Raw genomic sequence first — 15,047 nt, forward strand, 5'->3', positions numbered from 1 at the left:
TGTTTCCCATCTGTAAAATGAGGGTTATAACTTCTGTTCTTCCACCTTTTGTCTGTCTTCCCTAGTTAAATAGTAAGTTCTTTGGGTTCACAGTATGTACCCTGATCTTGGTTGGGAACTAGTATCATAAATATCAATGGCAAGACCTCCCTGGAAATGTTAATTTCATATTTGAATGATAGATGTCTATTCCCAAGCTCCATGTATTGGCCATGTCACCATAGCGAGGCTCTCAACTGGGAGAGGAGAAATAGAAACTTATACTACAGTGTGATCCTCTCTCACTATAGAGCAATACTGATTGATTTGTACCAGGCTTCTGGCTGGATGCTGCTACTTGCCATGGGGCTCCTGCCTGGGGCCTTTTGGAAGGGAAAGAATGTTCCTTACATCAGGCAATAACAACTTTTAAAACAAAACGGCAGCCTCCATTTGAAAATGGTGGTGGAAACCACCACAGGAACAAAGCGCATTTTCCCCTGTACATATCATGTGTGTCAGAATAGACTTCAAGCTGGGGAGGACCCTTGGAAACTGGAGAAGGGCAGTGTATCTCTGGCCTATGTGCCCATGACTTTTATCTGCAATGTCATCTAGATTTTTTTCAAGGATGCTTTAGTCTCCCTCATAGATCAGGCAGTGGAGTTCTTGATCCATCCACCCACTCAAAACACAGAATATGTCAAAGCTAAAGTATTAACCTGGATTTTGAGCATTCATCCCAAAGGCAATGTATATTCAAGGGCAGATCCTTAGCTCTTGTAAATCAGGGCAGACCAAGGGAGCTCTGTCAGCTTACACACGGGGAAGATCTGATCCCCAAAGTCAAGAGGCCAGTCAGTCAATATTACCAGAATGTAGATTTTTTTTAAAATACATCTATGAATTTAGGATTAACAGAGCTAAGTTGCATCATTCCATAAAAATGCTATTAATATTACAAAAATGTTACCATCCCACCTCCACCATGATTAACAAAAGCAATTCCACAGTTTCAGCAATCTTGGTAAGAGAAAGGGGCAGACAGTTACTGTAAAACATATACACACATCACGGCTTTTAATCTTCTTCCAATTCAGTGACATGTTAGATAATCAGGTAAATTTAAAAAAAAAAAAAAAGTCAGACAGCACATGGTCTTGTGCTTGCAAAATACAAGAGGAGATCAGATTTTAAGTAAATGGAAAGACAAAGGAGCTATTTTTGCTTTTTTTCTACGTAAAATATTTATTTGCAAGAATGAAAAGGCATAACATACTTTAGTTTTTACTTAACTACACATATATAATCCTACAAAAGCATTTAGTTTTATTCCAATAATTGTTTGCTGAATTCTACAAAAAAACAATTTCTTTACACCAAGAGACATGTTTGCAGTGTGAACAACCAGGTGGGAATGTATCCAGATGAGCAGTGCATGTATAGAAATCATTACAAAGAGAGAGAATATTAACCAACATGGACACACAGTTAAACATACGTTTGGCAAAAGAACATAGATGTTAGCAAAGTCAAAGGAGGCTCTGTTAGAGTTTACTGAGAGGTTTGGTGGGTTTTGTTCTTGCAGAGTCCCAAATAACTGCCATCTTTTTCACAATGGATAGTTTTGTTTAATATGCATATGGGCAAACCAAACATGTATGTTATCTGTATTTGCACACATACAGAGAGAATAACTGAAATGATATAGGGATATACCCTGCAGGGTTTAACATTGGTTTAGATGGCCTGAAACATCACATCTGACCCTCCACAGGGAAGTATTTCATTTTAGAGGAGAGGACTCCAGATGATTTGTCCTCTGGAACACTCAGGGGGACTGGAATATACCCGCAATTTGAATTTGATATAATTTTCAATCGCTGCATGGCCCTTTATATGCCCAACAAAATTCTTTGCATTCATTTTTTATTGAGCCTAACATGTTTAAGAGGGTATGTTCATGGGAAAGGAGGATCCTTTAGCTCTTGTACCAAAAGACTAAATTGTATTCCTTGAACTGTCACTCCCAGACTTCCCATCTTATGGCCTTCTAATTTACAGCCCTAAAAAAAGGGGCTGAAGCTGTAATTCCATGAAACAAAAGTGACACCCAAAGGCTAATTAGGGTAAAACCAGGTACATTTCCCTGTACTTATCCAGAGCTGTCTACAGCAGGGTTGGTGTTCAATCCAGGCTCTACTGACATACATCTTCATACAGAGTACAAGATAACACTTACAGAAGGTGACTGGACAGCTTTCAGATCGCAAATATCACTGCTAATCCCATTTGCACTGGGGTTCAGATAGAACTTTCTATTGAACCAAGTGGAATGTGTGCCAGCTGTTCAGATAAATGCATAAATGATTATGTATAGATGAATAAAAGCCTTTATTTAGAGTGGATTCTTATTTTAAGAAAACTCCAGCATGTGTCTTTAAAAATCACTCAATACACACACACAGAGTATTGTTAACTGTATCAGTCTAGAAGATGGGATTCCATTATTTCAGCATCACTGTACCAGAATCAGCTATGGTCAGATATGAACACATTTTAAAACAGAAGTCTCATTGTGCTCCTCTTTTCTGTCCTTACTCACCCCATTATATGAACAATAAGATCACATTTATTTTACCCATGTTGCATGAGAAAGTGGAATCCACTGAAAAGGTCTCCCCCATTATTCTTCATGCACAGGGCTATTTAATTAAAAAGGTAAGGAAGGAGAGAAGGTAAGATTTGGGGAGGAGTGGGGGGGGGTCGATCTATCCAAATAAAGATTTTCCTTCTTGGCTTGAAGAAATTCTCTTTGCTGCTGGAGTCCCTCCATCTCAGAACTATTCCACCCCCTTTGAGGCAATTTTGGAAATCCAGCTTTCCCTTACTCCGTATCTCCACATTTTACTCTTTGAGGGATGGGTTGGAAGTCGGCTGTAGGTCAGAGCAGAGACTGGTGGCAGTAACTAAACCAAAACACAGGCCCATTTCCATCTCATGAGAGTTTCTTGCAAGACCCAAAGCAACACAGGCTTAGAAAATAGGTGGCAAAACCACATCTGTGTTTTTATAAAGAAAAGCAGATATGTGATATGTATACGGAAAAACAAATTCCTGTCTCACATCTAGGGTCCCTCTGAATACAATTTATCACTGAGGCAAGGCAGTTAACCTGGATCTCACCCACAATGTAAGTCTGAATGTCCATGGTGCATCTGCTGGGTTTTAAGATTATTGGGCATGCACTGACAGAACCTGTACACATTTCTTGATGTATATAATGCACTTCTGTGTGGCCAGTTTATTCCCACACTCCCAACAGTCATTTGTCCTTAACACTGATAAATAGTAAGTGCAGCTACAGTGCAAAGCTGAATAGTTATGGGAAGAATAGAGTAGTTAAACAAAGCACCGCTAAAATATACTGCTTTATTCCCAATCACCAAAACAATGACCTACTGTTTCACCTTCAAAAGGCAAAACATTCCCTTTTTAATTAGTGCTTTGAGAATGAAATATTTTAGTCACAGACTATAAAAATACTAACTATATTTCTGTCCTTATGCGTGGGGGTTTTGTACAACGGCCTGTTGGCACTAGCTAGAATCTAGAGTCCAAATACTCTGTGGAAATCCCTCTTGATGGGGCAATTAATATTACTCATTTATTTGACCTACACTGTAACTGTGTCTAGACAATGTCCACTGCTGAAAGTCAGTTTTTATAGGAGTTACCAAAAAAAAAAAAGTGGGGGGGGGAGAAGGGCAGACAGAGTTAAATTTTAGTCTAAAAATATATTTTGATGCAGATAAAGCTATGGGGTGTCATAGGATAGCTGGTCCCTATGGATAGACTGAGCCCTGCACCCCTGGACCAGAGCCAATGAGTCCAATCCAGGCAATTAAAGAGGGCTGAGCTACACCTAGGTCTATAAAGGGCTGCTAACTGGGCAGCTGGAGGACAAATTGATTGAGACAGGCTGTGCCTTGGAAGAGGTAAAATCACACCAGAGTGGAGCAAACTCCAGTGGTGGGGCCCCTGGAGCAAGGGGGCCAGTGGCTGATGGAGACAGCCCTGAGGCTGCTTCCCCCAAGAGGGAGCAGAACTGGCCAGAACTGGGAACCTGCCAGAAATCCCTGAGAGGGGTGGAGCTGGAACCTGAAAGCCAGGACTGAGTTAAGCCTCTTTTTTCTGTTTGTTTACCTGGGTTTATTAAGAAAATAAACCTCCTTAAAAGAGACTGGGCATGGCAGCGCATACTTTGGAGCTGGGGAGAAGCCCAGCCCAGTGACAGGATCCAGCTCCTCAGATGGTATAAATCAGAGCTACTCCATGTAAATTGTGTAAATGGAAACTCTGCCAGCTGAAATGTGGCCTATGAACCTTGGTGTATGAAAATATTAGTCTGCACAGTACAAATAGTGAACACACATGAAACTAACATAGAACTATAAATAGCATACCAACCTCTCTCTTCCTCCTCCCCCCCCCACTCCCCATGCTAACATGATTAGAACAGTCACATGGCCTGGGCCTGATTTCCATAAATATATATTTATATTTAAAAAAAATAATGCCCTACTTTCCTTCATAGCTTAACTTCCTAGACTCAAAGACTGACAGCTCAGGGAATGTCTGAAGGTAATAGGGGACAAGCAAGGTTTTACTGGTGTGCTAAACCATTGGTTAGGCAATGGAGTTCCATGTCGACAGCTTTCAGGGTGGAGTTCATGCCTGTGCAGAGGACCAGCACAAAGGCTATATACTGCATAAGCCCCTAGGCCCGGGACCGCTAAAGTGGGACTTCAACGGTTTCTTGGGACTTAAGTGGTGCATGACTTGTGCTGACTCTGTGTCCAGGAGCGAATTTCACCCCAGAGTGAACAAGTGACTGATTGCTAGAAAAAGGACTTACAGAAGAAACCCGTTTCATTAGCATTAGATGGACACTCTCAGGTTCAATAGAAATAGTTGATTTTAAAGGAATAATATTCCCCAGCAGTGACTTCAACCCAAACATTGTGCTAGATTAGGAGATCCACAAAAAACAGCTAAAATTCATTTTAAGCATCAAACATATTGGGGCTACAGAGAGAAGCTATTTTTGTGGTCATAGGAACACAGGAATTGCAGCACTCCATATTATCCATACATAGATCAGACCATCTAGTCCAGTAGCCTGACATAGACAGCAGCCCTTATCAATGAAGAAGTAAAACCCCCCTAATGGTGTGGTGTATCCTAGCTGAGTGAATTGCAAAAAGCAAACGGCTTTAATGGTGATTAGCAATGATTTAGGGAAATTCTCCATTTTAATAGTGTAAATTATGATAAGGAACATAGGGACAGAATTCAAATTAAAAAAAATTAGTACCATTAATAGTGTCTCTTTACTGGGAGCAAATGCACTCGTGCATTAAGTAGGGTAATGGGCACAAGAGAGATTAGACAGATCAGCCTCCACCTATTCCATACACAGCTATATAAATAATCCAAGACACACAGAAATTTTGGGCCTGTTTTGCAGGAACGCTGAGCCCCCACACAGTTTCCCTCAAAGTCAAGGGGACCTGGGGATGCTCTGTAAACCAGGTCCTTCGTGAATTTGCTCATCCCTGACTCATGCCTACCTGGTTGCATTTGGATGCCCTGCGATAGCCAATATAGTAAATCTATTGGGTCATACATTTTCCCCTTCCCTTTGCTGACCTCAGGTGGTTAAAATAATGCAGACCCCATTTGTGTCTCAGTTCAAACACTCCCCAGCTCACCCCCACCTTCTCCTTCCTCTTTCCATCGTGCCGTTATAATGTGGGCTCCCAAAGAGAGCGCTGTGTGATGGTTGTCTGTGTGCACTAGAGCAATCCAGAGAGCCCGAGAGAATTATCATGGCTGTTGGGGCTGACCCTTAATAAGAGGGTATTTGCTGCCGTAGGGGTGGTACTGACCCACACTGACAAAGGATCGACTGACTATGCTCACAATGGCATTTCTCTCTCATTGCCACCAATTATTTATTTATTTTTTTAAAAAGGCACCCGGACAGACAAATGGGGTTTGACCTAGAAAGTGATATACACACCAAATTCTATTATCCGCTAGTGGAACTGTGGCACAGGTCTCACTCTTGACCATTTGAATGTTGTTTCTGATCATGGTACAATGGGGACTGATCCGGAGCCTACTCAAGCCAAATGGATTCTTTCCATTAGCTTCACTGGGTTTTGGATCAGGCCCACAGTGAACAGATGGGATAGCAAACAAAGGAAGGGAGACTTAAAAAAAGGAAAAATCCAAACAAGGAAGGATGAAGCATTGCAGAGGCTATACTAAAATACAAAAACAAATACAATTTTTCTTTAAAAATATTTTACAAAATAGAATACCTGGAGGAAAGAGTTACTGTACATGGTATAAAACACAAGGCTACGCTAGTCTCCTTATTTATCTGAAAAAGGAGAGGGTTGGTTTTTGGTGTGGTTTTTGTTTTTTGGGTTTTTTTTTTAAAGTTTTCATATTTTTTTAATTGAGTTTTCCTGGTTAATTGCAAAAGTAGCCATACTGTTCTGTCCTATTTAGGTTTTTCGGCTAATGCCATCACTGGGAACTCTGAGCACCCCTTTGTAATAACCAAATACAATCCGGAAACAATCACTGGTGGGCTGGCTGGATCACGGAAAGGACGGTTGTGAGTAGAAAGGGCAGCCCTGCCATTGGCACAATCTGGGTACTGAGAGAGGGAGAATCACCGCACGGGAGGCAGTGTGCATTAGATGCATCAGCATGGTGCTTTAGAATCACTATGGTCTAGTGGATAGGGTACTGCACTAAGAGGTGGGAGACCTGGATTCTATTCCTGGCTCTACCGATGACCAGCTGTGTGACCTTGGGCAAGGCATTTTCCCTCTCCGTGTATGTATTCCCCCTCCCATCCTTTTTTGGTCTTGTCTATCTAGGGTAGGGGCTTCAGGACAGGGACAGTCTCTCACCATGTGCGTGTACAGTGCCTCGCACAATGGGGACCTGACCTTGGTTTGGTCTTCTAGGTAGTTTTGTAATAATAACTAGAGAGGGAGACCATCAGCACTGTGACCTGAACTGTGTCTAATTGGGAACACATTTTTTTCCTAAGTGGTTGCTTTAATTCCATGTACTTTTAGGAAAAGGGAGGAGGAAGGGGAGCCTGATTACATTCTAAAAATCATTGTAGGGAGCTAAGTTTTATTTTAAAAAAGAATATTTTTTCCATCTTGATTTTAAAGTTCACCAAGAACAGCTGCATGGTCTTGGGAGCTTGGCTCTCTAGTCTGGCTGCCAGAGGGAAATTTTGGAAAGCTAATAAATACTATTTACAACAGTAATAGGAGGCTGGGGGGGAGGGGGTGGAGAACAACAACCTACAGCAATCTGAGGCCTTGTCTACCTCAGAAAACTGCACTGATGTATCTAAATGGATTTAGAAACTAATTTAATTAAATCCATGCAATCCCCTAATGTGGACGCTCTTATTTTGGTTTAAGAGAGCCTAGTATTGATTTAGTTTACGCCAGTAAGGAATCAACTTAAGATAAATGGATACAATATACTAGTCATAATCTTATTTTAAAATTTCCACACAAGGGAGTCACACAGATTAAACTCAATCAGTTTCTAAACCAATTTAGTTAAATTGGTGCAATTGTAGACAAGGCCTGAGAAGACACAGGGGCTGACTGAACTTTGCCTGGATCCTTCATAAGGATGGCAACAGTAGGGAAACTTCACCCACCACATGATAAAGGGGCAGGAAAAGGAAAAAGAGAGAGAGTAGGAAGAAGAAAAAAAATATATCAATACTGCCATTGAACACTCTCCTGTCTGTGCCATTGGCTCAACAGGACTAGTGTCTGTTCTCTGCCCTCAGTGGGTGGGATGGGAACCGTGAACACATTTCTCCCCGCATAAAGCTCCAGTGTGCCAGAGTGATGGGCATGGAGCTGTGGCTAAATCCTGAGCAGTGTCACACTGTACCTTTTAGTTTCCTTCTCCAACGTGACCTACCACAAATGTTCCCCCGTGAGTTACATTTGATTAGGGTACACACACAAACCAACCAGCTGTACACTGCTGGCACCAGCTGCTTTTAGGTTTCAAACCCTCCTGTGTACTACCAGTCAGGGACAGCAGTAAAAGCAGAAGCAGGTTTGTGCGCATGGAGGAAGGGACAGCATGAGGACAACTGCTGCTGACTAAAGTCACAGCTTCTTCAGCCAAATCAGAAGTTGGCAGACTCTCTCTTTTGCCCTTTAGTTCCCTGATGGTGATGAGTCTGGGGGAAGGGGTGGGGCTTGGGTTGGAAAGAAGGCAGGATAATGAGGGGGAGGAAAGGCCTCTTTTTTAAGAAGTAGCATTGACTCGTCTATCAATTTCAATTATTTTCAGTGTTTCATTCACTTCCAGCTCTGAGCTGACCCTGTGAGGAGAAAAAAAAGGAATGTTATACCTGAATGCAATCATGCAAAAAGCACACACCCCACTGAAACTGGTTACTGCTGTTACAATGCCTGTTATTTACCAGGAGCTCACTGGTTGGAACTTGGTAACACATCAAATTAGTCACCTCTTCACCCTAAGATAGATATGCTGGAGTAGGGATGGGGCAGGGGCAACGTGTCTCATCCTAGTGCTTTAAGAGACACATATCCAAATAAAAACCCATTTGGCACAACAGAAAGGTCTGTTGAAGAGTTCCAGGTAGGGTGATGGCAGGGCATGCAGAAGTATAGTGACGGAAAAGACATCAGTTCTTCAAACCAGAGAGAGTCTCATTTTCCAGGAGCACCAAATCTCACATTATTTACAGGAAAGAATTTAACAAGGAATTCCATGCAACTTTCTCAAGGTGAACCTTCTTGCAATACATGCTCCACCTTCCCAGCTCTGCCCTGCAGCAAACTAACAGGGCCCAGGGTACAAAGCAATCTTGAGTGCAAAAGGCACCCAGTTCCTCATTACCCACCTGGTTAGACATCTTAGCAATCCACAAGCTCATGTCATTCAAATGGCAATGCCCCATGGCCTGCATATTTTTAGATTGTTTGATGATGCGTATTTCCCCTTAGCTGTCAGCATTTAGGCAATGCAGCTCCCTCTGGGTGATATTTTACTGGTATTTCCCCTCCCAAAAAATTATTTGTATAACGCCATACATGTGTGTGTATATATGTGCGCGCACATCAGACACAAACATGGATGTCTGACGGATGACAGCTTCCCGCAAAATCTTTCTGAATTAAGTTAAACCTTACTGAATTAAGTTTCAGTGTCTTAGGAGCTCACTGTATCAACAGTGCAAATGTTTGTGTGTTATTGTGGGATAGTATGCAAGCTCTCTAGGGGGTAAGACTAATATATGTGCTTGGAAGCTCATAATACTTCCAAGAACTCTTTTAAACAGGCTAAGACAAGTATGAACTGTTAGTTGAGTAGGGTTCCTAGGACATGCTTGGTTGGGGGAGCAAAATGCAAATGCCAACCTCCAGACCCGTTCTTTTGAAGCTTCACCCTGGGGAAGGGACTTTTGTCTACAAATGACCTATTCCCAGGATCAAAATGCCCAAATGGTATAAACGAGTAACTCACAGATTCATGAGTGTTCTTGTTCTGAGCAAAAGGAATTATGAACTTGTTCGCCACAGGAAAAACCCCTGGGTGGGGTTTGAAGGACTGTTCACACACTCTTCTTGGAGTTAGGATGACCTCTGGTAAGCTTATTAACATGTATATAGGTTCTTTTATTGTTTTTAATATGTTTTCTCTGCCATGCTTGTACCTTAAGAATAAATGTGCTTGCTTAGAAAGAACTTTGTGGTAACTTAACTGTGGTCATTACACTGTTCACCATCTGAGGAGAAAAGTAAAGCAGGCCTCCTTAGGCAGTCTGACTTTGCCAGGGAATTCACAGAGTACGCACAGAACTGTGCGGCCTGGAAATACACTGGTCAGGAGGGAGAGACACACAGGTCTCCACCCAAGAGAGGGAGCCAGAAGCCTATGCATTGATGCCCTTGGTGAACCAGCGAGGGGGGAATATAGGTGCAGATGCCCTGAACCATGACAGGGTGGATTACACAAAGTCTTGTGAGGCTGTAGTCAGTGTCATCACTAAACCATCCTATAGGGAGCTCTTATTAATACAGGCAGAGAAACAAACAGTCTTAAATGACATCTATACTACTATTGTTTGAGAAGACTACTATCCTTTAGCTAGTATACGTCAAAGGAACCCACACCAGGCTTAGCAGGAACCCCATAACTACCTGCTTTCCAAGCACATGGTCTTGCATAGGAAACATAGCCCAGTGGATAGGACATAGGATTGGGAGTCAGGAGAACAAGGTTCTAATTTTGGCTCCGCTACTGACTTGCTGTGTGATTTGGGGCAAGTCATTTTACCTCTCCTTGCCTCAGTTTCCCTTCCTCACTCTTAGTCTGGTCTATCTAGGCTGTAAGCACTTCAGGGCAGGGACTGCCTCTCACTATGTGTTTGTTCAGTGCCTAGCACAATGGGGCCCTGATCTTGACTGCAGGCCTCTGTGCACAACAGTAATACAAATAACTGTCCAGGAAACATGCAACAAGGAATTTCATGCAACTCATGCTTAGGCCTGCTTCCTCTGCACTCACCTGTGCGGCTGCAGCCCCAGCAACACTGATTTCTCTAGCCTTGTCTCGTTGGTTATTGTGAAGTGGGACACTTTGTCCTGCTGCACCCCCGGCACAGATTCCAGAGGTAGTGCTGTGTGTTTGGAGGCATCCATGCGCCTATCCCAGGCATCACCGCGATCTGCAAAGGAGATTGAAGTGTACTGCTCCTCCAGTGGGCGAGGCTCTTCGTAAATTAGCAGGCTTCTTGACCGTACTGTGTACAAATAGGGGAGGCAGAAACTAAATGAGAAACACAGTGAGCCAGATATATGGGCACTGGACATGTCGGGAATTGAAGGTGGACAAATATAAACACAGTAAATCTAGCTGCACAGGATTTTGCTACTCATGGAGATTAACTACTAATTTTGGAGCTAGGGAAAGATGCTGCACTGACAGCCCTCCACGTATGCCCACAGCAAGTGCAATATGAGCACTGGTCATTTAAGGGCCCTTCCCCACTAATCCAGCCACCGGCCTGAACTGGAGGGATGACTTCTGGGGTGAACACTCAGATACCATGGTGACAGGCTCCATTTTAACACGATAGTTATCGGACACAGCTAGCATCTACTTCCATCCCGGTGCCCCACTCAATCCTGGGCCTCTGACACAGCCAATAGAAAGGCAATCGACATCAGCTATGTTGGAGGTTTTTTGGCAACGTGAATACTTGGCCACTTGGAAGAGAGCTAAGGCCACGCTCACCGGGAATCTTTCGGGAGTTACGAGTCTGATGCCTGCAGCTGACACACAGAAGCCTAACTGGAACTATCAAGTAGGCTGGGGAGCAACAGACTCCTCCATCCCTTCATGGTACGTTTCACCAACCGCATGGGTAACCCAGCCATTGAACTTTTTCAACCCACTCAATACACTGGCATTTCTATAATGCCAAAACACCAACACCTCAAAACCACGAGAGGTTGGGCTTTATTATAGTTTTGGATGTGGCCCTGGAGAGAGACAAGAAGCTGGTGCGTGGGAGTCCGCAGTTCTCATCCTCAAAAGAGGTGGGGGGAGAAAGGAACACTTCCTGATGGTCAGCAGGGCCCTTCTCCAGGTTGTGCAAGAAGATACGTTGAGAGGCTCTGAAGGAGAATTCCCATCCAGCCCTCAGCCAGAAAAACGACAACCACGACGTGGGGACGGCCCTAGAACAAGCTACTGGGAAGGGCAGTGCCGGCTGCCTACTCCTGACTCCCTCAAAAATGCAAAGGGGCTCTTGCGGGGGAATGAGTCATCAAGCAAATGGCAGCACTGAGTTAGCTTACCGATGGAGGCAGCGTACGACTCTGGTGCGGAATGCTGGCTGGGCAGCACCATCTTTGTGGCAGAAGGATAGGGCCCGTAACTCTGAGAGAAGCTGCCGAAAACTCCGGCGAAGCACAGCACCACCACCTGGACAAGGCAGAAAGCAAAAAATAAAAGCGATCTCACTCTTTGAGCCCAAATACATGGGAATTAAGGTTAAAGCAATGGCAAGTCACACAACTGCTGTAATTTTTAAAAAAATATTGATTCAAGGCTATTTTTTGGTCAATATATATGATGCCCCTAATCAAACGTGCCTGGACAATAACAATTCAATATTTAAAATGACAGATTTCAATGCAAGAGTCTATTTTAAAGACCTGCAGCCATTTTATTCTGTTGAACTTCTTTATTTGGAAGTTGGAAAGGCTAGAAGCACAACTTAACTGGACTAAACTCAGACATGCATTTAAAGATTCATGTTGCTTAACTTGTATCAGGCATTTCTAAACCTGCTTTTGGACACAATCTTACTTAAAAGTGACAAACAAAGAAGCTATACCAGCCTGAAGGCTCAATGTCGGACTAGAGACCAGTTTCCATCCAGCTATAGCACCAACATAAAGGGAATTTGGTTGCTAAATTTAGAAGTAAAGCCTTTCTAACAGTTCTTTTACCCTGAGCATTAAACAAGTAGATTTACAGCCTCTGGGTTATTTTTATTTTAATGAATTAATGTATTATTTTGATCTAAAAGAACCAAGCACCTAAAGGGCTCCCATTTCATAGCTCTGGGTGCCCTTGGATGTACCTCCTCTAATTTTGTATATTTAAGTGTAACAAAAATCAACCAACGCAGCAGCACTTCTCCTTCCCTTACCCCTGGACCTTTCATCTAATCATCAGGAAACACCCTGAGACAGTTTACCTCCCCCAAACCACATACTGCCAGCAGACAGCAATCCTATCCTCACACCCCTTGCCAATGCCTGCTCAAACAGATAGACTTTGTAGCGGGCCTTGAAAGTCAACAGTCTTGTGCTCTTGCAGCCCCAGTTCCGACACGAGTACATTCCAAAGGAAAGGGCCCCTCCCGCCCCAGAAAACACTTTATTCTTGACGAGAGACGCTTCCCACCCTGTGGGCTTTCAGGCTGATGGGCTGAACAGAATGGATAGAGTACCCTTCAGCAACAAAAATCCACACATATCCCAGGCTGCCTCAGCATTCATGATTTCCCAAAGCTTCCAGCTGCTAGCAGGAAACTGACTGCTGCTCCCACTGCTTTTTCCAACCCTGCAGTGCCATTATCCAAGGGAGTTGGGAGCCAGACATGAGCTGAGCCTGGGAACAGTGGTTTTAGCAACTGCTGCTTGTGGTCCCCAACTTCCGAGTCACTCACCATGAGACAAGTCCCTGTCTGCGTGCTGGCTGCTTTACAGGAACGGGATACTTTGCCAGCAACCATGGCTTGGAGTCTCTGTAACTGCTGCAGAAGAGTTCTGGAATGTCAAGAGTAACACAGCCATCAATATTACCCAGGAGATTTACATACCTCAGACCATATGATCATACAGCTTTTCACCTTGATCTCTGTGCCCTACTAACAGTAAACATTTACATGCAGGTGCATCAAGTTAAAATCCTCGCCTTAAAAGTTAGAGGCAAGGAATGGCTGTCCTAATTTTCCAAAATATTGTGTACAATCACATTAGACTTTGTTTTTCCACAACTGATGTCAGTTTCATTCTTCCCCAAACATTCCCACCAACTATTTTACTTCCTACTTTTGAGGCTCCTACTTGTTCATCCAGGAAGGATCAGCTTTTCAGAAGAATGGGAGCAGGATTACCATGTATATACATGCAGTCAAAACAGTTACATTCACAGATGACCAGCTGCACATCTGATCGGATCTTGTGTCATGATTGCAACAGGAATTTTGCCATTGACTAACAGGTGCAGGATCAGGTCCACAATTACCCTAATCAATTGTGTAGCTGTGCGCACACATTTCTGAAAGTCTGGCCCTTAAGGTAAACTGGAAAGCTTTTGTAAATAAAATGCCTTTAGATCTCAAAACCTGTAATATGTTCAGACTTCTCTTCTCATACATTTGTTTTAAATTAAATATTTAATGTTACTTCCTCCTAAGGTTACCTATTAACTCTTCCATCCTCCAAGAGCTGATGAAATCACAGACCCCTATGCTGCTATTATTACAATCATTCTCAGAGGTCCCAACCACAACGGAGGCCCTGTTGTGCTGGACAAACATAAGAATCCCAACCAAGAACAGCACTTTCTACCCTCCTGGCTCTCTGCTTAGTGGAAAAGGTATGATCAACTGCTGCAGGGACAACAGTCCATGAATCTGAGTACTAGCCGTTTAAAAGTGAACTAGGAACTGATCTCAAACTATACTTAAATGTCTATTTTTAAGCCTGCTCAATCACGTTCCATTACTGATTTGGGTCTCTCCAAACTGTTCCCATTTTGTTCTGACTAATCCAACTCTTTTGAAAAGCATTTAACCAAATGCCCTACTTCAAACACACGCAAAAACCCCTGGGGAAGTTTGTACCTGGATCCTAACTTTGCAGCTCAATCCCATTTCTACGTTTCATTTCACCTATAAGAGAACTTGAGGCCTCATGACAAATATACATGGCAACCCACAACAGCTTTAAAGGCTGGGATGTCAAAAATGCTGGAGCAAGAGAGATGGAAAAGCATTATTTTAAAACCAAGTTCTTAAAAGCCAATTGTAGGACAGACCCAGAGGTGCCTTTACAGCTCAATATACACTCACCTGCCTATTATAGACTTTTTTTAATCAATGATCATTGTTAATTAAGGTAGAATGATTTCAAGGACTTCAGAAGTGGAGTCTGAAATTAGTACAAGGAATACTCCCAGCACAGATTTATCTAGGCCAGCAGATCCTTCCCAACTTTCACAAGGGTGTCTAATATGCAGCTGGAAATATGGTTTGTTACACATCTGGGTGTAAAATAAAAATTGGTTATCCTCCTTCTGGTTCCTTATGTACAGTAGGAGCAACGCCGGGTAGTTATGTGGGAGAGCCATATCAATTCAGATGAAATAGGCCACACCAACTACTC

At 43.0% G+C, this 15,047-nt stretch overlaps 1 protein-coding gene across 1 annotated transcript in view; it reads right to left on the reverse strand.

Moving 5' to 3' along the window:
• Positions 1-1,239: 1,239 nt before the first annotated feature.
• The window catches only part of CREB3L2 (cAMP responsive element binding protein 3 like 2), a 111,158-nt gene continuing 97,350 nt past the window's right edge, over positions 1,240-15,047 (reverse strand). The window contains exons 9-12 of the mRNA XM_073322178.2: positions 13,325-13,424; positions 11,943-12,069; positions 10,648-10,882; positions 1,240-8,434 (exon numbers count right to left, since the gene is read on the reverse strand). Of these exons, the coding sequence (XP_073178279.1) occupies positions 8,359-8,434; positions 10,648-10,882; positions 11,943-12,069; positions 13,325-13,424 (538 nt within the window). The 3' untranslated portion in view covers positions 1,240-8,358. The remainder of the gene's footprint in view (positions 8,435-10,647; positions 10,883-11,942; positions 12,070-13,324; positions 13,425-15,047) is intronic.

Source organism: Lepidochelys kempii, chromosome 1, assembly GCF_965140285.1.
Source record: "Lepidochelys kempii isolate rLepKem1 chromosome 1, rLepKem1.hap1, whole genome shotgun sequence".
NCBI classification, from domain to species: Eukaryota; Metazoa; Chordata; order Testudines; family Cheloniidae; genus Lepidochelys; species Lepidochelys kempii.